Source organism: Osmia lignaria, chromosome 6 (genome assembly GCF_051020975.1).
Source record: "Osmia lignaria lignaria isolate PbOS001 chromosome 6, iyOsmLign1, whole genome shotgun sequence".
Lineage (NCBI taxonomy): Eukaryota > Metazoa > Arthropoda > Insecta > Hymenoptera > Megachilidae > Osmia > Osmia lignaria.
The window spans coordinates 2,756,551-2,781,118 of NC_135037.1; the positions used below are offsets into that span (position 1 = coordinate 2,756,551).

A 24,568-nucleotide genomic window follows, 5' to 3' on the forward strand; every position below is an offset into this window, starting at 1 on the left:
AATTCCTTAGTATTTTTAATAACATATATCTTGTTTAATTTACGGTATAAATTTAAAGTTACTAGTTGCGTTTCGACGCTAGAAGTAAAACGTTAAATCAACTTATAATTTGTTTTACGCTTATTTTCGTAAACTACTAAAAAATACTTGGGAATTTGATAGTCAATAAATTATTTTTTTTCATGTAAGATGATATGTTATTGCTATATTTGCATGTATATGCAAATCATTGAAGTAGATGCACCACAAAGGCGTTCATGAGAATAAAACAGAATGCTATAAATATCTTGTGACCTACGTTTTTAGTATGGGACGTAGAAAATATACGTACACGTAGCCTGTCAAACGAAATACACAGTTTATTATTTAGAAATGACGACAGAGGAAACATTTCCGCCGATCATTAGGTTGCAGGTAAAAATGTGTGCAAATAACATCTATCAAAAAATGTGTTGCATATTTGTGAGTAAGCTTACATACCGCGGTATAGTTGGAATATTAAAAAAATTTATTTCCTGTTTACAGTTGAAAAAAATATTTTCAACTTTTAAAATAAATAGCATAGAAATAACATCGATAAATAACAGTGACAGTGCATTACTTTTGAATGAAATTTTATAGATTATATTATTTATAAAAAGTATTAAATTTCTAACATTATCCTGGTTAATATTTATATTGTAATATTGGCGACAGTCCAATGCTTGAGAAGTTCAAAATTATTTTTAGAAAATTCGGATAACTAGTATTATTAAGTAAATTTATTAAACAAGATTTATAAATAATAATGAATTTAAAAAAATCAAAGCTTTTACAAATAATTAATTTTATACAATTAATAAGAGAAACATTTTTCAGTCATGTTTTTAATAAGAGAAACAATATTTTTGGAAAATAATGTGGAGATAATAATGAAACATTAGGTTTGCAAAAATCGCAATAAAATAAAAATGTTTAAATATAAATTTTCTTTTGTATAAAATCAAAGCTTTTTTGTGTTGTGATAACATTATTTTATATAATGTAGTAACATTAATAAATAATTCAAGATCGACTGAATTTTCAATTCTCTTTAACCCATCAAGTAGAATTTCCTTATAGCATAAAACATTGTTTTTAAAAAAAAGAATAAATCGTTCGTCGAATATTGTCGTATATGTTTAAATTTCGCGCATGCGCCGTATAAATTAAAATTTGATCGCGTTTACATAGAATATACAATATCATTACTCGTATGTGTATAGCACAAACGTAAAACCATATTCATTTTCTTTGCAACATATTTCAACCGAATCAATTAAGTAAATAAATAAATTAAATACATAAATTGTACAAATACTTAATCTATAGGAGCTTTTAATTTATATAATAGTTCCATTAAGTTTTAGTACGTATGTACATACACGTTTCTTCTGGATACAGAACAATATAAACTTAAAAAATTACGTTTGATTTAGTTCTTTAGTAATAAATGCTCGGTCGGTAATTGGTGTATGATAATTTTCCTAGCAACTATGATATTTATGTGTGATAGAAAGAAGGGGGGTATCTGGAAGAAAGAAAGGGAATGTATCGTGAGGTTTAATAAGCGCGTGCGCACAATAATGATGGGAGCAATATATCGCATAAGATGGGGTTGGAAAAACAAGGATAGAGATAACAAGGGGTTGAGAAAGGCAGCAATGCAACCCCTGTTTTTCCCGTAATCGTTGCTGTTCGAGTCTGCGCCCTGGTTTGGCATATGGGGCGGCTCCTATATTCCTGTACGTCTTTAGCGTTACCTCAGGAGCGTCTGAATGGTAATTTAACGTGTGCCGAGGAAAACACCTTTCTGTCCGGCAATTGCTGGACAAGTGAGCAATTAGGAAAATAGTGCCTACTCTCTAAATAAGCACAATGGTTATGGATAATGCTAGCCAGGTACGGTTCTACGTATTTTACGGGAAAAAGAAGTGTCAGAATGTTGCCGGTATTTTTTTCTCTCCTTTATCTATTAATCGAAGGGTGTGAACTACGAAGCGATGTATCGAAATCATTTCGCTGTTTTTATTAACAAAGTACATAACATTTTATTTTTAATTAATATCTTACTATTATATTAATCTTTTTGTTAATCTGAGAAAAGTTTCGTGATGTATTTGACACTCATTGAAAAAGTAAAAAGAAGTCGTGGAAGGGGGGATTGTATGTCAGAATCATACATAAGTATGTATACTAAAAGCAGACGGTTCATAAACCAGCTGCTTCTTCTGTCTATATGACTCTAGTAATAAAACACGTAATTTGAATATAGATAAAGATACGTAATAGGTGCACATGCATTAGAAAACGAAACAAACTGTATAAAATAGGAAACATTTAAAGCGATTAATAGGGTGATGGTCACCATCAATTATAACACTTCGAATAGATTGTTAATTAGGAAGCTGTAATTAATTATTATACAATTTATATCGAAATTTCGAAATTTTTATAGGAATTAAAATACATATATTTTTTTATAATTATCACAGTATACACTGATACTCGTATGTTAATGCATTTATTTATATACACTCTTTATCAACGATAAATTTAAAGTAGAATAAATTTGAAATAGAACATTAAATTAGTGGGTTAATTACAATTGTTAATTCGGTCACATTTAATTAATGTCTTTTCTAATTGGCTAATTCTATTTGATAATTTATTCGTAACGAATAAATAATTTCAGAATCCTCTTTGATTATCATATTAATTACTGATTGATGTATTTTATTCAGGTCGACGATACGACAGCATTTCTTCGCGCTGCTCGATCTGGAAATCTCGAAAAAGTGATCGAATTCCTCGATACCGATTTAGATATTAACACAGCTAATTCAGTAAGTATCAATCTATTAATAATATTTAATATTACGTATTTACCTATCGACATCGATTAATGTAATATTTTCTTTATTAGAACGGTTTAAATGCTTTGCATTTAGCATCGAAAGATGGTCACGTCGAAATAGTAACGGAACTGTTAAAAAGGGGTGCTAAAGTTGACGCTGCTACGAAAAAAGGAAACACTGCATTGCACATAGCTTCTTTGGGTGCGTAACTATATCGAATATATCTAAATATAGAAGAACAAGATTTCGTTTTTTTTTTTTAGCTGGTCAATCGGAGATAGTAAGCATTCTTATTCAATATGGAGCCGCGGTAAATATTCAATCACAAAATGGTTTCACACCCTTGTACATGGCTGCACAAGAAAATCACGATCAAGTTGTTAAATTATTGCTCAGCAACGGAGCTAATCAAAGTCTCGCAACAGAGGTGAACGTCTCAAATTAATCGACTTATTTAACTAATATAATATAACCTTCGATTGCCGGACAAATAAATCCTTCAATATAGGTATAGCACATATGGATCTTTGGAACTAAGGAGTGGGGAGGGGAAAGAATTATTATAGTATTTATATACATTTCATAATTCTGTTAAAAAATCTCGTGCTATTCTGTTTCTCGGTACTGCAGCATTCGGCTTTCTCTTCTTGGTGATGACTGTACCTTCCCCTGCTAATCTGACGTTCAGTCGTCGGTGCTGGGCGGGTTGCAGGTTTCAGGCGCTTTTTACTAGAATTTTTAAACGTTAATCACTGGAAAATAAAGCCTCAAATCCTATTTCGTTATTCTTGATTTTCGTCTTATTATGATCCCTAGAATCACCCCTTAAAATTTTGCCCACCTGTTGTCGAACACCCTGTATATAGCAATAAAATTGTAAATAAGTCAAATTGATTCGCTCCGGCAATCTAGTGTTAATTAAAATGATCAAATTTGTCATAGTTCGCATAAAACAGAAATGAAAAAATTAATATTTTAGGATGGATTTACACCGCTTGCTGTGGCGATGCAACAAGGACACGATAAAGTAGTCAGCGTTCTTTTAGAGAATGATTCTAAAGGAAAAGTTCGACTACCAGCGCTTCATATCGCGGCTAAGAAGGATGACTGTAAAGCCGCTGATCTCCTCTTACAGGTGAATAACGATTAAAAGAATTAATTTATTTTTATTAGCCCGGTCATTTTATTAAACAACCGATTCGCTTCGTTCAGAACGATCACAAACCCGATGTAACTTCGAAGAGTGGTTTCACGCCTTTACACATCGCCGCTCATTATGGAAACGAAGAAATAGCGCGTTTATTAATAAAACGTGGCGCCGATGTAAATTATTTAGCAAAGGTATCGACGAATTTAATATCGATTAAAGGGTTGAATAAATGAATATATATTATCATTGATCGTTTCTGTTGCCAGCATAATATAAGCCCGTTACACGTAGCGGCAAAATGGGGTAAAAACAATATGGTTAAAGTATTATTAGAGAATTCAGCTCAAATCGATGCGAAAACTAAGGACGGTTTGACACCTCTTCATTGCGCGGCAAGATCTGGCCACGAACAAGTAATTACCACGCTTCTTGAACACTCTGCGCCTATAAGTGCACGAACAAAAGTACGTAAGCAATGTCTTTTAATATTCATTCTAGCAGTTGACTTAGGTGCTAGGTGTATATGTATATCGTATTAACGTTACTTATTTTTATTAATCAGGGGCGTCATATTAATTTTTTTGTAGATATAGAATTTAATTACCCCTCCCTCTTTTTAATAAACGAAATATTTCATTTAAATATACATGCATAGTAATAAAAAAAATAAGAGTAAGAGATTTTACTTCTTTTTCTTTATTAATGTAACTTACAAATACCTTAGTTTTTTTATTAATTTATTGTAGTCTTTAATTCTCTATTTAACGCTCCTACCATTGATAGTAATAGTTATAAAATAATTCTAATTTTTTCAGAATGGGCTTGCTCCGCTGCATATGGCATCGCAAGGAGATTATGTAGACGCGGCCCGGGTACTTCTGTATCATCGAGCCCCTGTAGACGAAGTTACCGTTGATTACTTAACGTCACTTCACGTAGCCGCTCACTGCGGCCACGTTAGGGTCGCGAAATTGCTTCTCGATCGAAAAGCCGACCCGAATGCACGCGCTTTAAACGGCTTCACACCGTTGCACATTGCTTGCAAAAAGAATCGAATAAAAGTTGTTGAACTTTTGTTAAAGCATGGAGCATCGATCAAATCTACCACCGAGGTACGTGAAATTGGTGTCTTTTGTATTTATTCTAATCATCATTTTATTTATGTGCAAAATGCATAAGTTTGTTTTATATTTTTATTTGATTTTAGATCAAACAGGTTCAGCTATTATGAACTACCGTTTAAAATAATTCCTTTCTTTTTTTCTTTTGTCATGAAAAAATGTATAGAATGAAATTTATTATTATCTTGGAAAACACGTACAAAACGCGAACTACGGGATTTACGGTTTAAGCATTTTCTTTTCTTTGTTGGTTATCAAAAAGCTGTTATGTTTTGCAGTCTGGACTGACTCCGTTACATGTTGCTAGTTTTATGGGATGTATGAACATCGTGATATTTCTATTGCAACACGAAGCCAATCCTGATGTGACAACAGTCAGGGGCGAAACACCTCTGCATTTGGCAGCTAGAGCTAATCAAACAGATATTATTCGAATTTTATTACGAAACGGAGCAAAAGTTGATGCTCGTGCAAGGGTAAATAAATTATCATGCTTGAAAAATAATGAATCCTTCTTGACGCTAACGATTTATTTCAATATTTTAATTGTGCTTATTTTTTTTTTTTTATTCATGAAACCGCGGTATACACGAATGACGTTGATATATCGTTGCTTCTGTTTTCATTGTTAAATGGAAATGATACTAAATACATATGTATTTATTATTTCACCAATTTGTACCGTATAGCCCGTGTAACGCAATAGTATTAATTGTTTTAGGAGCAACAAACGCCTCTTCATATAGCATCACGATTAGGAAACATCGATATTGTTATGCTACTTTTGCAACACGGTGCAGCCGTCGATACCACAACTAAAGATATGTACACCGCGTTGCACATTGCGGCTAAGGAAGGTCAGGAGGAGGTAATGTACAAAGAAATTGCAAAGATTGCGGATTATATCAGCACACAAAGTAGATTACATTTATTTTGGGCAAATTATCGTGAATATCTTATATAGAAACGCTATAGATTCGTTATTTTTCGTTGTTACATATATTTCCCTTTATCACCACCTACATTTCATTTCATCTGTTGTTAATAAAACTTTTGTTTTATACTCATATTTTACGTTAAGTTATTTACGTGTAACTTATTTTAATAAAATTTTTTATCACATCGATTATTTTCTATGTAAACTTTTTTTCAACATTCTGTTACGTATACTCCATGGTTTTCTGATTTATGTTGATACTTTTTAAATGTAATGTATGTTCTACACAGCAAAGAAGAGCACACCTTGTAGATTTCAACGGCTTGGATTTGTCACGGTTCTGTTCGAAGTTTTCGGTACCGAAATATGAAAATTATTATAAATCTACGATAATTTTCGTTTAAAGCCGAAAACCTTGAACACTACTGATTTTAAAAATAGAGCATGTGTATAACGATTATTCCCGTTATAGAGTAGTTTTAAAAAACCCGATCCCCTAATCACTATGTTATTATTTTTATGAATATTTATTCTGTGAATTTTATTTTACAGCGTACTGTTACTTGCATTATTTGTAGCTTTGTACTGTGCTTGCATTATGTATATTTCAAATGTTTTCTATAAATCAATTGTTTTTAATATCGGTATGTATTTAGTAAAAGGTAAGACAATTATTTTTTATTTGGAACTTGTTTTTATTAATACATTGTTGCGTTCGGGTATTGCAGTATCATTGTAAAATGTGTTTTATATTTTTATTTATGAGTTATAATTGTAGCCGCTATACCGATAACACCCGAACAGAAAGAATGTATTTTATATGAAAAGATAAAATTTTGTAATTTTAGGAGTTTCGATTGTATCTTTATTTATGTTGAATTTTTTGACACACAGGTTGCAACTATTCTAGTGGATAATAATGCCTCTCTTAAGGCGACTACTAAAAATGGTTTTACCCCTTTACATATCGCAGCTAAATACGGCAATATGAGCGTTGCAAAGATACTTTTACAAAGAGATAGCAAATTAGATGCCCAAGGAAAGGTTTGTATAAATTATTGTGCAAACTATTTATTTGATTAATCATCATCTCTAGTAATACAGAAAAAATTATATTAAACATTTCAGAATGATATTACACCGTTACATTTGGCATGCCACTATGATCATCCAAATGTTGCAAATCTTTTGTTAGAGAAAGGAGCATCTCCCCATGTTGCTTCTCAAAATGGACATACTCCCTTACATATTGCTGCTCGTAAGAACCAGGTAAAGTGCTTACAATTTGAAAAGAATGGCTCAAGAAAGGTACTTTAATGATTAATTATGTTAAATATTTTCAGATGGACATTGCTTCCACTTTATTAGAGAATGGAGCAAATGCAAATGCCGAATCTAAGGCTGGATTTACACCACTGCATCTGAGTGCACAGAAAGGACATTATGATATGACAAATTTGTTAATTGAACATGGAGCTAATCCAAATCACAGGTCAAAGGTAAATTTATTTTGAATTTTGTTAAAATGTTAAATGATTTAATAGCAGTAAAGTTATACACATTATAAAGATATCTCATTCAGGAAAATGTACATAACAATATAGGGAAAACATGAGTTAAGAGAATTTAAATCAGAGCCTTTTATTTTTTGTTAAATTAGAAAGTGATCCACATATAAATCACAAAAGAAATTTTATTGAAAGCTTGTTAAAAATTTGGTATCTTAAAGATAAATAATTCTTCCTTATTTAGAATGGTCTATCCGCGTTGCATCTGTGTGCCCAAGAAGATTTTATTAAAGTAGCATCAATTCTTGTGAAAAACGGCGCAAACGTGGAAAGTGAGACCGAAACTGGTTACCGGCCGATACATATTGCAGCGCATTTTGGAAATCTTTCTATGATCCGATTTCTTTTGAAACACAATGCGAACATTGATGTGAGAACTAATCAGAACTATACTCCACTTCACCAGGCTGCCCAACAGGGCCATGCTCATGTAGTTACTGCTCTATTAGAAGGGAATGCCTCCCATAAAGCAAAGACTAAGGTGAACAATTATTATTCTTTTTATGTACAAAATTAGAATTTTTAATAAAACAGTTAAAATATAAATTTTGTATTGCTTTAGGATGGTTTGACTGCTTTAAATATAGCTCAAAAATTGGGATACATATCTGTTACGGAAGTACTGAAAGGATTGTCTTACGATACGTTAACACCTGATAATAAAAATTGGGACGAGAAGTACAAAGTTATTGCACCAGAAAGTTTGCAAGAAACCAGTTTTATGTCCGACTCGGATGACGAAGGAGGTATAATATTACTTAATTTTTATATTAACATTAAATTGTTTAATTCATTTAAATTGCATTTATAGCATTATTTTTGAAATATCTTGTACATAAGTTTGAATTTGAGGAGCAACATATTCACTTCACTCGTTTGTTTACAGGTTCAGACACGTTAATTAACGAACAACCATATCGGTATCTGACAGCAGATTTAATGAAAAGTTTAAGGGATGATTCGTTGCCCATTGACGTTACACGAGACGATCCAATACATAGACAAGGTAAGATACTTTCTGATCCTTTTTTTCATTACCATTGTCTTTACGCAATCCTCTAAACTCATTTTCGATTAGTTACAAAAGAAGAAAAGAAAGAATTTACACAAAGCAATAATTATTGCCTAGCAGAAAACTTTGATACTGACGGAATTAATTTGGGGTATGTAATCATTTTCTACAATACTAGATAGATAAACTAATTCTTGATAATGCATTCACATTAGTAATATCCATTCTTGTGCGGAAACCTTTATTAATCGAAATCAAATATTTTTTTTTTCCTAGCCGATTGCATTTCCGATCGTAAGTAAATTCTGTTACTGTAATTTCAACAATTTTACTATACGGATAAACTATTCACATTACAATTGCAATGAAACAAAAATAAATTACCTCATCGGTTTCAAATTATAGAACTGAATATTTTCAATTTAAGACACATTGTTGTTAAAAATTTGATAATAAAACAACTTGTAGACAATATTATTAGTTTCTGTGAATGGTCATAAAGTATAGTTAAAATGATACGTTTACTTAATTATAATTTAAAAAAGCATACACTCGTTCAATTTGAATTTGTAGATTTTTAGTAAGCTTTCTGGTGGATGCACGCGGAGGTGCTATGAAGGGATGTAGACACAGTGGCGTACGCATTATTGTACCGCCACGTAAAGCAACAATGCCGATTCGAGTTACCTGTAGATTAATAAAACCTAGTAAAGTTACAAATCCTCCTCCTTTAATGGAGGGGGAGGCGCTGGCAACTCGTATCATAGAGATGGGACCAATTGGTGCAACATTCCTAGGGTGAATATATTTCCAGATGTTTTCTCATAATGTCTGTCATTTTTATTAAAAAAACAATCAACCGAATAAACGTAATTGCAGGCCTGTTTTAATCGATATACCACATTTTGCATCTATTCGAGGCAAGGAACGGGAGATCATTATTCTTAGAAGCGAGAATGGAGAAACATGGAAGGAGCATGACAATTCTGCTGACAATGACGATACATTGTTAAACACACCATACGGTAATCAATCAATATTTTATGATAATTTTATTACCAAGAAGATGCTTTAGTTTATTAAAAGTAATATTAAAAAATTTGAATTTTACAGATCCACAAATGAGTGCTTCTCATTCTGGCAGGATTACTCGTATAATAACTTCGGATTTCCCTCAATATTTTGCTATTGTGACAAGAATAAAACAAGAAGTTCATGTCATCGGTTCCGAGGGTGGAATTTTAATATCCAGTGTAGCTAATCACGTTCAAGCAGTTTTCCCACCAGGAGCTCTGACAAAGAAAATTAAAGTTGGATTGCAGGCAAGTTAATAATAATAATTAATTTTTCATAGTGTGTACAGTACCGAGGCTATTGGCTATGACTGTACACGCCCCTGTTGACACGACACTCAATCGTCGGTGCTGAGCAGGTTGCCGGTTTCAGGCGCTTTTCACTCGAATCTTTTATTATCTTTTAACTAAAAAACCGCCACGAACGCTATTTCGTCATTCTTGATTTTCGCCTTATTTTAACCCTCTGAATCATCTAAAATTTGTTCCACGCGGGAAAATTTGAATTGACATTTACCTTCTTATTCATACTTTTCAGTTATATGTTAAATTTGATAATATTTAATAATAAAAAATTAGATTATTTCTTTTTTTAAATTACTTTTAATATTAAAATCATTAAAATTAGGATTTTGAAAATTTCTGCTCCTCCATATCGCCATTTTTTCTAGGAAATCCTGCTTTATTCGGTACTGTATACAATCATTTCCATATAATTATAACTAATAAAAAACGTAAATGTTTTGTTTCGTACAGGCACATGTAATTCCTGCAGAACTTACAGCAAAACTACTCGGCAATTGCGTGGCCGTTTCTCCAGTGATAACAATTGAACCAAGAAGACGAAAATTCCATAAACCGATTACATTGACGATACCAGTACCGCAAGCTGCTAATAAAGGAATGATAAATCAATATGGGGGTGAAACACCGACGTTACGTCTTTTGTGTAGTATTGCAGGTAAATCGCAATATTGCTACCATAAATATTGTTATAACAGCAGCAAAATGTATTTTTCTTTTATTTTTTATTTTTGACTAACTTACTTGTCTCGTTTTTATTAACCATTCCATATTTATTTACATTATAAATAATGTAGGTGGAACAAGTGAATCACAATGGGAGGATGTTACCGGATCAACGCCACTAACTTTCATGAACGATAGAGTATCCTTTACAACAACTGTCTCTGCTCGGTTTTGGTTGATGGATTGCCAAAATATAACCGCTGTTCCAAAAATGGCTACAGAATTATACGAAGAGTCACTATTTGTACCATATATTACAAAGTATGGAATATTTTCAAAGCTATAACAATTTTATGGTATCAATTTACTTTTCTATGGATAAAAAATTAATTTTTTGTATCCAGTTTCGTGATCTATTCAAAACGAATGGACGTCCTTGAAGCTACATTAAGAATACTGTGTATGACCGATGGAAAAGAAGGAATTCACACATTGGAGAGGCAAGAGGAATTCGTCGAAATTGTTAAAAGCCGTGACGTTGAAGTAAATATTCCCCGTTACATAATTATCACTTTGATCGTTAAATTTTATTTAATTTTCTTCAAAATAAATTTCAATTTTTCAACGACGTTTATCAACCAAAGGGGCCCCTCGAAGATTTAATAGTCCTGGGTGACAGAAATTTTTATCCGGTTCTGGTTAAATCGTACTGATTACAATTTGGGTTTCAATTAAAATTTTTGCAATATACAAGAAATGTATTCTTTACAGGTACTCGATGGGAAGGATCTTTACATTGAATTTAGTGGAAATTTGATACCCGTAACAAAATCAGGCGTACAATTAAAGTTCACGTTCAAAGCCTTCCGTCAGAATCGTTTATCTTTCCACGTGAAAGTAAAGGACCCGTTATCAGACCCCGTAGCGAGGATGCTGTTCATGAAGGAGCCGAAGGTTGCTAAAGGAGAACCACCTCAGCAACCAATTTGCGTCTTAAACATTGTTCTTCCAGAGATTACAACTAAACTTGAAATTCAGCAAAAATCTAAAGGTGAATGTTTTTGAACGGTTTCAGTATTTGATATCAAACAACGCACATTTGTATATTATAATATATTTTTATTTGTTACAGATTACGAAGATTCAAACATCATTAGCCAAAAATGGGATTCTTACGAATCGAAATACAAGAAGGAAGGGAAAGAGAAAAGCGACGAGCCGAAGGATACCTCCCCTTCGGAAAAGAAATTTATTACCGACACCTTGGAAAAAGAACGAACAGGTATGGGCATTAATTACCATTTATCATTACCTATTAAATAAATAATGAATTTAAAGTAGCGAAATGAAGATTCGATTAAATCAATTTTTATAGACATTTCTGTAGAATACAAGCTTCGAATAGACATTTGAATAGTTACTGTATTTAACTGAAACTGCAATGCAAGGTGCAAGAAAGGTATGAACGTGTAGGTATTAAGTGGTTAAATACTTGTTATTTTAGTAAACTTAATCGTATGATGCTGCAATAGAATGGACGAATTAAATAAGGAAATAACTGCAGTTTATAACTCTTCGATATTTATTTGAAAAAAAAAAAAAAAGAAAAGGAATAAGAAAAGTGATCTCCGAGATAGTTTCATTTTATACATACTTGACACATAGTGTAACTCCATTGTGACTCTGTTTTCGTCTAAAAGAAAAAAAAAAGTTAATCCGCTTATGGCCGAGTGTTCAGTAAGACTTCTTTAATTCGATTACGTATAATAGTATCAACAAAGGTTGGAAGTAACGGCGACGGCTTTCTGTAGTCTGATCTGAACCGCCGTTAGAAATGCTGCTTTCAAAAGCTATCTTCTTTTGAGTTCATCTTACAATGATTTCATAAACGTGAGTTTATTTAATTTCAATCGTGTTACCGATCCTTGTTCTTTTATTTTTTATTTCATTTATTACATATGTCTTTTTCTCTTTCGTTGTTTAAACGTTAATTTCCATTTTTCTCTACTATTTTCAGTTTCAGGTTTTTTTAAGTTCTTTAGTAATTTACGCTTAAGATCGACACGATAAATCTTAAAGAAAGGAAGGACTGTTCCTAAAACGCTTCTCGTCATGGAAGAGTCGAGTGACAAGCAAGAAGAACATACGGAAGAGTGCACGTTGGAATCGAAAACGGAAGAAGGAAACGAACCACCTTTAGATAATTCTGTAGATCATTCAGAAAGAAGTGGCAAGGAGGAAGAACCGGTGGAGCATTTAGAAAAGAGAAGAACATTGTCGTTGAATCAAGATGAACATTTAAGCCCCTCGAAGACGAAAGTGAAGCGTAAATTGAGATCGACCCGTAGGAAACTGAACGCGATGATTCACAACTCGTCGTTGCACTTTTCCGATACCGATTCCGAGGGAGAATTGACGACGATTAATTACCAAGGTAGATCGTTAAATTGTACGGTAGAAGATCCACAAAGACCTACGATATCTGTAACGTTAGATAACGCGGATGGTAAGGAGGAACAAGAGGAACAGGGAAATTATTTATCGGCCGATTGTAAAGAAGAGTCTAGGCGAAACAGTTTTGTCGATAACTTAACCGACGTCGACGAAATTTATCCGAGTGACCCGGAGAGCGAGCAAAAAGAAAGTCAAAATGTTTTAAAGGTTCCTGAAAGTCCTTGTCAAGGTGAAACGGACTTCGAAGACGTCGAAGATGAGGAGGAAATAAACTCTCCGATTTACGTGAAACCTAGATCAGATATATTTTGCGAGTACAGCGGAGAAACGATAACGACTAAAGAAGGCGACGGGCCATTTTCCGTGGAAGTTCGAAATAAAATGTATAAAGAAGATATTTCTCGAAGCGAGTCGTGTTGCGCTATGCCAGACATAGTTGTTCTGTCCAACACCGACGAAGAAGATATGGAAGTATCTGACGACGAGGACGTACAAGAAGCTTGTTGTAGTCAGAAAGAATTATTCGAGGATCTAGAAGCTCTCGCGGGATCGCAAGTTTTCATGAAAAATATTAATAAAATGGATACCTTGTTATACGTAAAAGATACTAGCGACGATATAATTAGCGATTGTCATACCGATATCGAAGACGTTGATCCAAACGAATAAAATAATTTAAAGCAAATACACGGTAAGGATATAAATTTACAAAAGTACAAATTCTTTAGGTATGAGAATATTTATTAGCTTTTGCTTGTCCAAGCACATACTGGATATTGGGTATTATATCTTACTATATTTATATAACAATGTCATTTAAATTATCTAACATTATATGGAATATAGATATTCCATAAATAGGAATTGAGCGAAGAAATTCGAGTATTAACGATTTAAAAAATGAACAAATCTTCGTTTTACTGTTACCGCTTAGTATTAACTTACTTGTCTATACTTATACTTGCAGACAGAACTGCCGTCCTCGACCTTATCATACACAACCGTATGGGATATTAATTTTAAGTGTCGAAGAATATCTAAAAAAAAAGAAGTAAAAACAATTATAATTCTAACAGAGTTCAGAGTTTATTGTATATTGGATATATATATCTATATATATACACACACATATACACATTATTGCATGTTACACATTAGAGAGATTAATAGTATTATTTTTTGAGAGTGTATCTATTTTTAGACAAAATTATATATGTATGTACAGTATCGGAGTTTATCGTACGTTACTTCGTTAATATTTTGAAAAAGAGAAAAGATTATAAAATGATTTAAAGGTGTTAATGCATATCGCTTGCCAAAGTTTGATCGCTTATATCCTTTGAAATTATAAATACTATATACATATAACATATACATATATAAAAGAAAAATGTATTTTCCTCCTAAGGTGTAATCGATGAATAAAAAGTAATGTGAGCATGATTCTTGGTTGTTCTAGATGCTGTCACTATCCACGAATCCCTTGCGCAAAAAGCGGCTTCTTTCCTAGAATCTGTAGATGCTAGTTATCCCAGTAAAGTAGTCGGCCAAGAGCAGGATTTGTCGCCGAGTGTCGAGAGGCAAACGTATTTCGAGAAGAGGAAGTTCTGGGAGGATATATCAAGAAAGCGTGAAAGTTACCAACGATCCGAATCGGAAGTGTCGAGATCCTCGCAGTTGACCATCAACGAAAGTGAAACTGAGTATGGTCACAGCGGTGTCACAGAGGACATGGCAGAGATTGGTCCTCAAGTCGAGAGCTCCGAGACGATGGAAGACTTGAACGTGCCAGACATTTCAGAATGTTCGGTGGCGGAGAAAGCACAATATTTTGAGGAGCAGATACAGAAAGAAACGACGAAGCTTCCGTCTAAATTGCAGCAACAAGATTCTTTGAAATCTGACAAAGAGAAACTGACAAAGACTAAGGTGAGTGATAAAGAAAAAGAGGACAAAGACGAGAAACATACGATGGAACTGAAGGAGATTGAAAAGATGGAAGAAAGGAAAGAGATTATCAGCTCCCATCAAGTACAGATGGAGAGTGTGAAGAGAGAGTTGGAGAAATGGGTTGCCAAAGAAGAACAATATGAGAGTAAGGTAATTACCGATGAAGTTGCAATGGATGTTTCCAAAAAAGAATTGATTAGGGAGAAACGAGGTTACATGGAATCCGATGAAGCTGTGACAGAAAAGGTGGATGAACCTGAAATATTGAAGAAAGATACTGAGAGTTTACAAGAGAAGAAAGATGTGAAGAAAGTAGAGAAAGATGTACAACAACCTGTAAGTATACAGCAAGAAATTGTAGAGAAAGAACGAAAATCTGTAGAAGAGAAGCAAACAGAGACAACAGAAAGCATAAAAGAAAGTGTAAAAGAGAAAAAAGAAAAAGAGGACTTAAAAAAAATGGAAGAATTTGTTACAAAGATGACTGAGCAGCAAGAAGATATAAGGAAAGAACAAAAACAAAAGGAAGAACTGGTGATAGAAGTAGCAGAAAGTGGAAAAGAAAGCATCAGACAAAAAGAAGAAGAAAAGGATTCAAGAAAAGTGGAAGAATCTGTTACAAAAGTGGCTGAGAAACAAGAAAGTTTAAAGAAAGAGCAAAAAGAAGAAATTGTGACAAAGTCAACAGAAGGTATAAAAGAGAAAGAAGAAGAAAAAGAGGATTCCAGAGAAGTGAAAGAATCTGTTACAAAGATAATTAAGAAACAAGAGAGTATGAAAGAGAAAGAAGAAAAAGAAGAGGATACAAGAAAAGTAGAATTTGTGGCAGAACAAAAAGAAAAAGAAACATTTGTGAAAGAAGCAGTAGAAAGTATAAAAGAGAAAGAAAAAGAAACTGAGACTTTAAGAAAAGTGGAAGAAGCTATTACAAAGGTGACTGTGCAACAAGAACAGCAGCAACAAAAAGAAGAGAAAGAATTTCTGACAGAAACAACTGTCCAACAAGAGGATGTGTCAAAGAAACAAAAAGAAGCTGAAATTGAAGAGAAAAGAGTGCCAGAGATAATCAAAGAGGAAGAAAAACCACAAAAGCCTATTATGGAAGAAAAACAGAAACAGATAAAAATAATAGAAGAAATGAAAGTCAAAGTACCTGAAGGAATAAAAACGACAGACGTCGTTACAGAGAAGACAAACGCAAGAAGGGTAATAACCGAACAAACCACTATTATTTATAAGGTACAACAGGATGGCACATTGTTAGAAGAAAAAGTAACGAAATCAGTTCAAATAGAAGGCGAAGGAGGCAGGTTGGTTCAACTTCCTGAAGAGAGGATAAAAACAATTTCTGAAGAATGGCAGGATGTACAATCCGCAGAAGTTAAAAAAGAACTAGAAAAGCTTCTGGAGAGAAAGGAAAAGATGGATATAGGCGTTAAAAAAGAAACGGAAAAAATTGAACAGGAAGCAAAGATTGAAAAATTAGAAGAAGTACCTTGCGTCTCTGAATTGATTACAAAAGAAGACTCACAACTCAAGGAAGAAGAAAAGCCATTGTCAGAGATCGAACCAAAACACACAAAGAAGGAATTTGAGTCTCGTATTCCAATTTCAATGGCAAAGATGGACAAAGACAAGGTTCAAAAAGAAAAGCAGAAATCTCCAACGGAGCCGAAATCTCTGAGCAGATCACCGAGCGACAAAGATTCAAACGGCGAGAAAGAAGATGTCGTTTCTCCGAGTAAAAAGAAAGAATTCGAGTCTCGAATTCCGAAACGCATCACAGACGTAAAGTTGACGTCGGAAAAGGCAGGGAAAAAGGAGGCGCACGTTAAAAAGGAGAGCGAGACGATCACAATAACGGAAAAGAAGTCGAGCGAGGAGGTGACGTCAAAATTGGAGGAGCATTTGACAACAAAAACCGAAACGCAAACCTTCGCAAAAACTTTCACTGATCCTCGAGAAGCATTTAAAATGTTCGAGGACAAAGACATTGGAAAGAACGAATTCGCGGTAGTCACATCAAAAGTGGATCACAAAGTTTCCAGCACGTTGGAAGAAAAAGAAGTGGTGTCCTCGGAGATCTTCAGCGGCACTGACAGGGTTATCACTTTGGAGGAAAAGGAACGAGTGGAGAAAAAGAAATCCTCTGAATCGCAATTAAAAAAAGAATCTCCCACAGAAACGTTGGAAGAGAAATCGAGCAAACGCGAGGAGTTAGATAAAACCGCGATTCAAAAGATGTCGATGAACGTAACGGACACGAAAGAGATTATAGACGCGGCCGCTTCCGAGTCCAGGGTGGAAATGAAGAACGAGGAAATAATTAAGAAATTATCGGATAAAGAAGGAATTACTACTCGCGAGGTAGGTAGCACGATATCGAGAGAAAGCGACGCAGATGTGGCTATTAGAATAAAGAAGGACGTTTCGGGAAAGATCGATGACAAAGGCGACGCGCAGACAATAATGGAAAAATTGAAACCGGAAACGGAAAAAAGATCGACTCCCGTGGATTTGGGCCAGGTAGAGACACTCGTTCAAGGAGAATCTTATAAAGAGAGCAAAGAGAGTTTCGATGTTACTCGATTCGAACCAAGCGAAAAAGCACGAAAAGACGAAGATTCGAAAGAAGATGATCAGAAAAGTGTGAAGATAGAAAGTTTAGAGGAGCAACAACGCCGGAAGTTTAAAGAGATCGAAGCTCGTACTATAGCGGAAACTCTGATCCAATCAATCGAAAGCGAGATAGAAGCAAAATCCGCTGCGGATTTGAAAGCGGAATTATTAAACAAAGGATATATTGAACAGATAATGAGCGATGAAAAGCTGGCGGACGATCTGACACGCAAATTCGAGAGTATAATGAAGAAAACGGAGAGGGAAGACTCGAGATCGATACCGGAAGAGTCTCACTCTAAAGACTCCACCAGAGAAAGTATAAGCGAGGACATCACCAGAGACGAAGAGTCGTCTTCGAATGAAAAAGAAAGTTTACCTTTATCCTCGTCTCAGGTGAAATTACAGGACAGAGACATTACCATGAGTCCCAGTAGTATATCCGAGCAGATAGACTTCGAGGAGACGATCGACGTCGACACGAATGAATCGGAGGGCGTGTCTAAAGCCACTTCGAGCCTGCAATTCGAGAAAGAGCAATCCGAATTGCCGAGGGATTCCCGTAGCGAGGCTAGTTTTCCCCACGATAAAATTGTGTCTGAAATTTCAGGCGCTAGGGTGCTGGAAATCCTGGAGCCGAGTGGCGACGTACGGTCCAGGGAAGACTCGGTGGACGTGCCTTCGCTGGAGATGGACGAACAGAAAATCTCCGAACAGACCACCAGCCGGGGTATACCGTCCCTAAGGGAGAGCGCGGAAATGGATTCGTTCGAGAGATTGGTCCAAGAACGGGACATAACCATAAGTCCCAGCACCGTGTCCGAGGACACTAACGTAGATTACTCTTTGGTCCAAGAGCTGTCTCTCTCTGCGGCTATGCAAAAGGACTACGAACCGGTAAGTACGAAGAGGACGGACAGTTTCGAGATCGAGAGCCCTCCGATGGTTTCGCCTAAGCCGAAGGTGCGGGGGCTGGAGATCAAGCCTGTCGATTGGATGATCGGGGACGAGAAGATAGAAATATCCGAGACGCTCGAGCCGTCTCAGATATTCGATCAGGAGCTAGAGGCGTACGAGACGATGAAGAAGAAGGAGCGTCTGTCGTCCCAGGATGGATCCACCGACCATGAGCAGGAATCGGCTACCAAGTCCTCCGAGGACGTAAGTGTGATAGAGCCAACAAAGGATACTGTGTCCGAGGCTCGGGCGGCCAGCAAAAATGATAAATTTACGGTCATCACCGTCACTGAACAAGACTTTGATAACGAGTTGGTGGAAAACAAACTGGACGTCAGCTGCCAGGAGCTGGTGGATACACTGCAGCGCGAGTACGACGCGAAGACGCCGATCAAAGAGTATGTGGAGAGTATGGAGGAGGAGAGGAAGTCTAGCGAAGAGGAGAGAAAGTCTAGCGAAGAGGAGAGAAAGTCTAGCGAAGAAGAGAAGAAGTCTATCGCAGAAGAGAGAAAATTTAGCGAAGGAGAGAAGAAGTCTAGCGAAGAGGAGAGGAAATCTAGCGAAGAAGAAAGAAAGCCTAGCGAAGAGAAGAGGAAGTCTAGCGAAGAAGAGAAGAAGTCTATCGCAGAAGAGAGAAAATTTAGCGAAGGAGAGAAGAAGTCTAGCGAAGAGGAGAGGAAATCTAGCGAAGAAGAAAGAAAGCCTAGCGAAGAGGAGAGGAAGTCTAGCGAAGAAGAGAAGAAGTCTATCGCAGAAGAGAGAAAGTTTAGCGAAGGAGAGAAGAAGTCTAGCGAAGATGAGAGGAAATCTAGCGAAGAAAAGAAGTCTAGTGAAGAGGAGAGGAAGTCTAGCGAACAAGAGAAGAAGTCTAGCAAAGAAGAGAGAAAGTTTAGCGAAGAAGAGAAGAAGTTTAGCGAAGGAGAGAAGTCTATCGAAAAAGAGAGAAAATTTAGCGAAGGAGAGAAGAAGTCTAGCGAAGAGGAGAGGAAATCTAGTGAAGAAGAGAAGAAGTCTAGCGAAAAGGTCACTGTGGAGCCGGAGAGAAGGGAGAGACGTAGTAGTTTAACCGTTCCCAGTGAATTGCATATCGAGAAACCTTCAGAACCAATGAAGGAGGAGGAGAGGACAGCTGTTGAGGATAAAATGAAAGCTAGGGAAAACGTTGAAACCGAATCAGAAAAATCGTCCAAGGACGAGAGAAAAGCTGAAGAAAAGGCAACGGAGCCTGAAAAGACCCAAGAAGAAGAACCTGAAAGAACTATTCGCGTTGGCGATGCTTTGAAAGAATGGACGGAGGCTTACCTGTCGAAGATGAAGCCTTCTGGTGACGACTACAAGAGACACGTGGAGAAAAGCACTGAGAAACACGAGAAACCTGGAAGATCTATAGTTCCTTCCGACACTTGTGCCTTTAAAATAAAGAAAGACGATCGTAACGTCGATTTAAGCGCCCGGTACGCTATAACAGTCCTAGACCAGGTAGTTAAAAAGGAGATCGACGAGGTGAAGGAATCTCTGGAGGCGGCTAAGCAGGATCTGATAGAGGAGTTGAGCGAGAATAGCGAAACTGTGATTCAAATAAAAGACTCACCGTCGGAGTTCCAGTTTAAATTACAACCGGAATCAATCCCAAACGACTTGCCGTTTTTATACAAATCACCCTATCCCGAGCAAACATTCGAGCCAGAAGTAGAACCAGTAGATACGCGCTATTCCCCTGTCGATAAAACAATGTCCGACGATGCCGTGCCTCGGACGGAGGATGTCGTCGAGAGCAAGGCGGACGTAGAAGAATCCGGTTCCAGTAGTACCGAGGAACCGGTACGCGTCGGTAAAGAAGAGACGCTGGTGAAAATCGAAAAGTCTGATACTGAAACTGCGATAACCGTCCAAGAAGAGCCGAAAGACGAGGAGGAGGAGTATCGTAGTCCCGTGCCCGCCAGTAGATCGGGTTCGGACGTAGACAATAAAGACGAGAGTTCTTCTTTGGCCCTGCCGCGGCCGGTGCTCAGAAGGCGACAGAAGCCCGGCAGATCTTCGAAACGAGTAGTCACTTCGGAGAGCGAGGCGGATCTTGGCTCCAGCTCCGGGGAAAGTAGCAATTATCAATCATGTGACTACGAGATCGGTAGCGGCAGTCGGCCCAGTTCCTCCGACGTGGAGGCTTTTCAATCCTGCGGTGTTCCTTCGGCGACCGCCTCCGAGTACGAAACGGCGGCAATGTCGATAGAACATTCCTCGGCTTCGAGGCCGACATCTCAGGAGTATCACACAGCCGCCACGACCATGAGCTCGCGCGAGTCCATGAAGTCCTTGGCCTCTTTTAGTTCCGGGCATTTGGGCAGCATCGACAGTACTAGCGAGCTGTCGGAGACTCTGGTGCCCTCCGAGGCGGACGTGGAGAAGGAGGAAGTGGAGGAGAATCTTAAGGGCGAGTTGGACGAAGAGCATACGGATAGGTCCGACTCCTCGGGTAGCGACATACCGATGGACGAGCCTATGGATAAGCTCGAGGGCAATATACCTTGTCGCATGAAACGATCCTCCGAGATGATCTTCCTGCAGATGATGGAGTACGCCGAGCTGGAGGCAGAGAAGAAGGACGCTAAGGGGGTAGATTTTGCTACATCCACTGCTACCTCGACACCCGGTGCCCTTCAGTCCGTGGACATAATGACGTCTAGAGTGTCCGAGGATGGAGTACAAAGCGTGTGTACTCAAGTGATCTCGGTCCAGGCCCCTACGGAAGAGACAGCTTCATCTCTGACGAAGGTTGCCAGTGAAATTTCCGAGATGGAGATAACCGAGAAAGACAGTGAAACACAAGCTGAATCCGAGTTTTTTAATCAAAGATCCATCGCTGAAGGTGTAACAAGCGAGAGTCCTGAAATGTCCGTGCAGACAGCCACCCCGTCGTCCATGATACAGCAGGCAAGCATGTCCACTTCTTCGACCTCGGGTGCGTCCATCGAGACTGTAATAGGGAAAGAGAAGTCGGACCGCCATTCACCGGACAGCGATTCCTTCGAGATGATCGACAAACCCGACATCATCGACGACTTCGTGGTAGTTGAGGAGGTCGGTCGAGAGGCCGAGGAGTATGACTCCGAGGGTAAGAGCATATGCATCAGCGCTATGCCGCAAACAAGTAGTAAACATTACGACCGAGACCTCGAGAACCTTATATCCAAGGAAAAAGAAGATCCCCAAGCATCGGTGGTTAAAGTATCGAAGAACAATGAGCTCTTCGACTTCGAGTCCGAGGAGAGCCCGCCTCAAGTTTCCAACGATGATCAGTATTCCCAGTCTTACTCGGATGAAGAGCAATATGAGGGTGGTAAAAAGTGGATAGAGATGCAGTTCCACGCAGACACCCGGGCGTACGACATCGAATACGACAGAGGTCCCCTGGAGGACATCAAGGAAGAAGAGATCACCGACTTCGAGGCTGGTAGCAGTAGGTTCGGCAGTTTGGGTAGCCACAAGGAATCCATAGGAAGTGTGGGTAGCATGCGGGGCAGCTTGGGAAGCACTCCGGACTACGACGTCCTGGCCGGCAAAAAGTACTTCACTAGGCCAACCGACCACGACAACGTGTCCTTGAGTTCGTTGCAGGAGTTCGAGCACCTGGAGAGCACAGTGGCAGCTGAGAATGCGAAAAAGTTCCAGTGCGGTTCCCATGATTCCGTGAACAACGGCAGTCTTCCTAGGAGATACACAGCTAGCAAATCCGGCCACGGTGACGACATTTCCTTGTCTTCGCTGAAGGATTTCGAAGGGCTGGAGAAAGCTTGTAGAGAAGCACATCTGATCGAAATGCGTGCCAGGGAAGAGGAGGACCTATTGGAGCACGAGAGTCCCGAGAACAAATACAAGCTGGAGAGTCTGGTGCGGACGAGGGTGGACACCAGCGCGGCGGGTTCGTTCAACGCGAGCGCCTCGGGGTCGGACGATTACGAGAAGAGGATCAAGGAGATCGACGAGATTATACGCATAGCTCAATCGAACGTGGAGAAATTCGATCGCCAGGACGACACCACGGAAGACATTTCGCAGATTGAAATTATGGACGTGGAGAAGACGGAGACTCAAGCAGCTGCGCAGGTTGCTCCGAAGCAGGAAACACCTGAAACTGTGCCGCTTCAGAAGGACACCAACATTATGGAAACGAGTACCGATTCTCTGGAATTGGAGGATAATACGGATAAGAAACATCATCCGCTTTGTCGAAGCTCAGATTCTTTAGAGATGAAAACTACTCTGGATTATCCTTCGTTGAGTTCTGATTCCTTGAATAATGTACGCGATGCGAAGGAGACCCAATCGGACATGGTTGGTCAGCCTAGCAGCGTTAGACGTATTTCCTCGGACTCGTTGGACATGCCTTTGCTCGATCAACCAGAGGCTGAAGCTCATGGAAGAAGTAACGAAGACGATCGTCCGGACGATATCGTGTCGGACAATTCTTTGGAGCAAAGGTCCGAGAGAACGGAAACCGACGCCAGAAGCAACAAGAAGAGGACAACGTCCAGCACCGATACGTAGGAATACTTTAGTAGGTATGTGTCGGATTTTGAACACGGAACTCCACGCTAACTCGATGAGATACATATTTTTTGACGCGTTCCGTACCACGACTGAAATTTGAACCTTTTTACTAGTATTCAAATAAGTTAGAACCAAAATTTCTTTATTAAAATCTTATTACTTGATTACACAAAAATTCTACTTCAAAATTAAATATTACAAACCACCGAATCCCACGAGGCACGGAACGGGTTAATTAATTCGGATACCATTACGAATATCAGCCGAAAAAGCCGATTAAGTACTTTGAAGTATCGTTTAACGAAGGAAACTTTCAAAGTACCCTCTCTCCTTGAATATGTTTTATTTCAGATAGAAAACTACCAAGGTGAATTTGTTACGACATTGGTTTCTAAAGCCACAACGAAGTATCGTCGGCACCGGGTAAGGCGGATGCTTTACGCGTGTACAACAAAACGTAATTAAAAAGAAAAAGCAAACCAAATGACGTACCAAAGAAGTAGGTACTTAGGCGTTGTGCATGTACAAGGTATTCACGCGTTTATCTTTGTTTCTTTCTCCAATAATATTTATTTTTTGTTACGCTTAAGTGAAACAGTTATGGTTTACGAAATATACCATTGTTACCGAAATAACGCATTAGATAGTAACGTGAATTACGCTTAATTATTTCGCATTAATCGTAAGTTTATCATATTAAATATTTGCCGTTGCTCTGAATTTTTATTTAATCAAGTAATCGCGAATATCTTGCTTGAATGTTCATGGTTGTTTAAAACAATTAATTTATCATTGTAAAATTGTACTTCAAATGTTTATACGTCCTACATATATTATATAATACTATTGTATAATGTCATGTTTTGTAAATTTTTCAATTGTAAAGTGTCTTTTTGACTACGTCTTTTTTTTAAACGTGTTGATCATTCCGAACACTTTACATTACGCAGATAATTTTGAGGAACGTTTACGAGTTCTGATACTTGTTAATCTTAATTGCGAGTGTTCACGAAAGAACAAATATCTATTAACTAAATAGGAAATTTTATATACAAAACTGTAATGTTTAAAATATTAGGAAGAAAGTAACGGAAAGAATACATTCTCTAACTATATTATATAAACGCATATGCGCAAATGTTGTAGACATTTTATATGCGAAAACTTTAATCGACATAAGTGGTTGCTTTCATCATTTTTGCTAACGATCAATTACATGTATTCGATCCATTGTACAAGTTCTGTGTTATATCAAGAATTTAACGATGTCTTTTCGTTTATCTTGAAAATCTGTTTTCTTTTCATCGATGAAAATATAAACCTTTACGAACGAA

The 24,568-nt window shown here is 37.3% G+C and overlaps 2 protein-coding genes across 12 annotated transcripts; both read left to right on the forward strand.

Moving 5' to 3' along the window:
• Nucleotides 1-55: 55 nt before the first annotated feature.
• LOC117601738 (uncharacterized) lies at nucleotides 56-23,708 on the forward strand. Of its 11 annotated transcripts, none has more exons than XM_034318884.2 (28): nucleotides 56-414; nucleotides 2,763-2,864; nucleotides 2,945-3,077; nucleotides 3,140-3,303; nucleotides 3,856-4,011; nucleotides 4,089-4,217; nucleotides 4,293-4,490; nucleotides 4,842-5,138; nucleotides 5,426-5,623; nucleotides 5,869-6,015; nucleotides 6,979-7,128; nucleotides 7,213-7,353; nucleotides 7,428-7,583; nucleotides 7,837-8,133; nucleotides 8,215-8,398; nucleotides 8,539-8,658; nucleotides 8,731-8,815; nucleotides 8,941-8,958; nucleotides 9,238-9,462; nucleotides 9,544-9,689; nucleotides 9,778-9,986; nucleotides 10,494-10,698; nucleotides 10,838-11,027; nucleotides 11,111-11,249; nucleotides 11,478-11,757; nucleotides 11,839-11,988; nucleotides 14,620-23,245; nucleotides 23,586-23,708. In XM_034318884.2, the coding sequence occupies exons 1-27, from the start codon at nucleotides 373-375 to the stop codon at nucleotides 23,229-23,231; spliced, it is 12,873 nt and encodes a 4,290-aa protein (XP_034174775.2). In that variant the 5' UTR covers nucleotides 56-372; the 3' UTR covers nucleotides 23,232-23,245; nucleotides 23,586-23,708. The 11 variants fall into 11 exon arrangements, with proteins under 11 accessions (XP_034174775.2, XP_034174776.2, XP_034174777.2 ...); XM_034318885.2 differs by having other exon boundaries at nucleotides 23,590-23,708; XM_034318886.2 differs by having other exon boundaries at nucleotides 8,740-8,815.
• LOC117601743 (uncharacterized) lies at nucleotides 12,819-14,603 on the forward strand. Its single transcript, XM_034318906.2, has one exon. The coding sequence runs from the start codon at nucleotides 12,819-12,821 to the stop codon at nucleotides 13,827-13,829; it is 1,011 nt and encodes a 336-aa protein (XP_034174797.1). The 3' UTR covers nucleotides 13,830-14,603.
• Nucleotides 23,709-24,568: the final 860 nt, after the last annotated feature.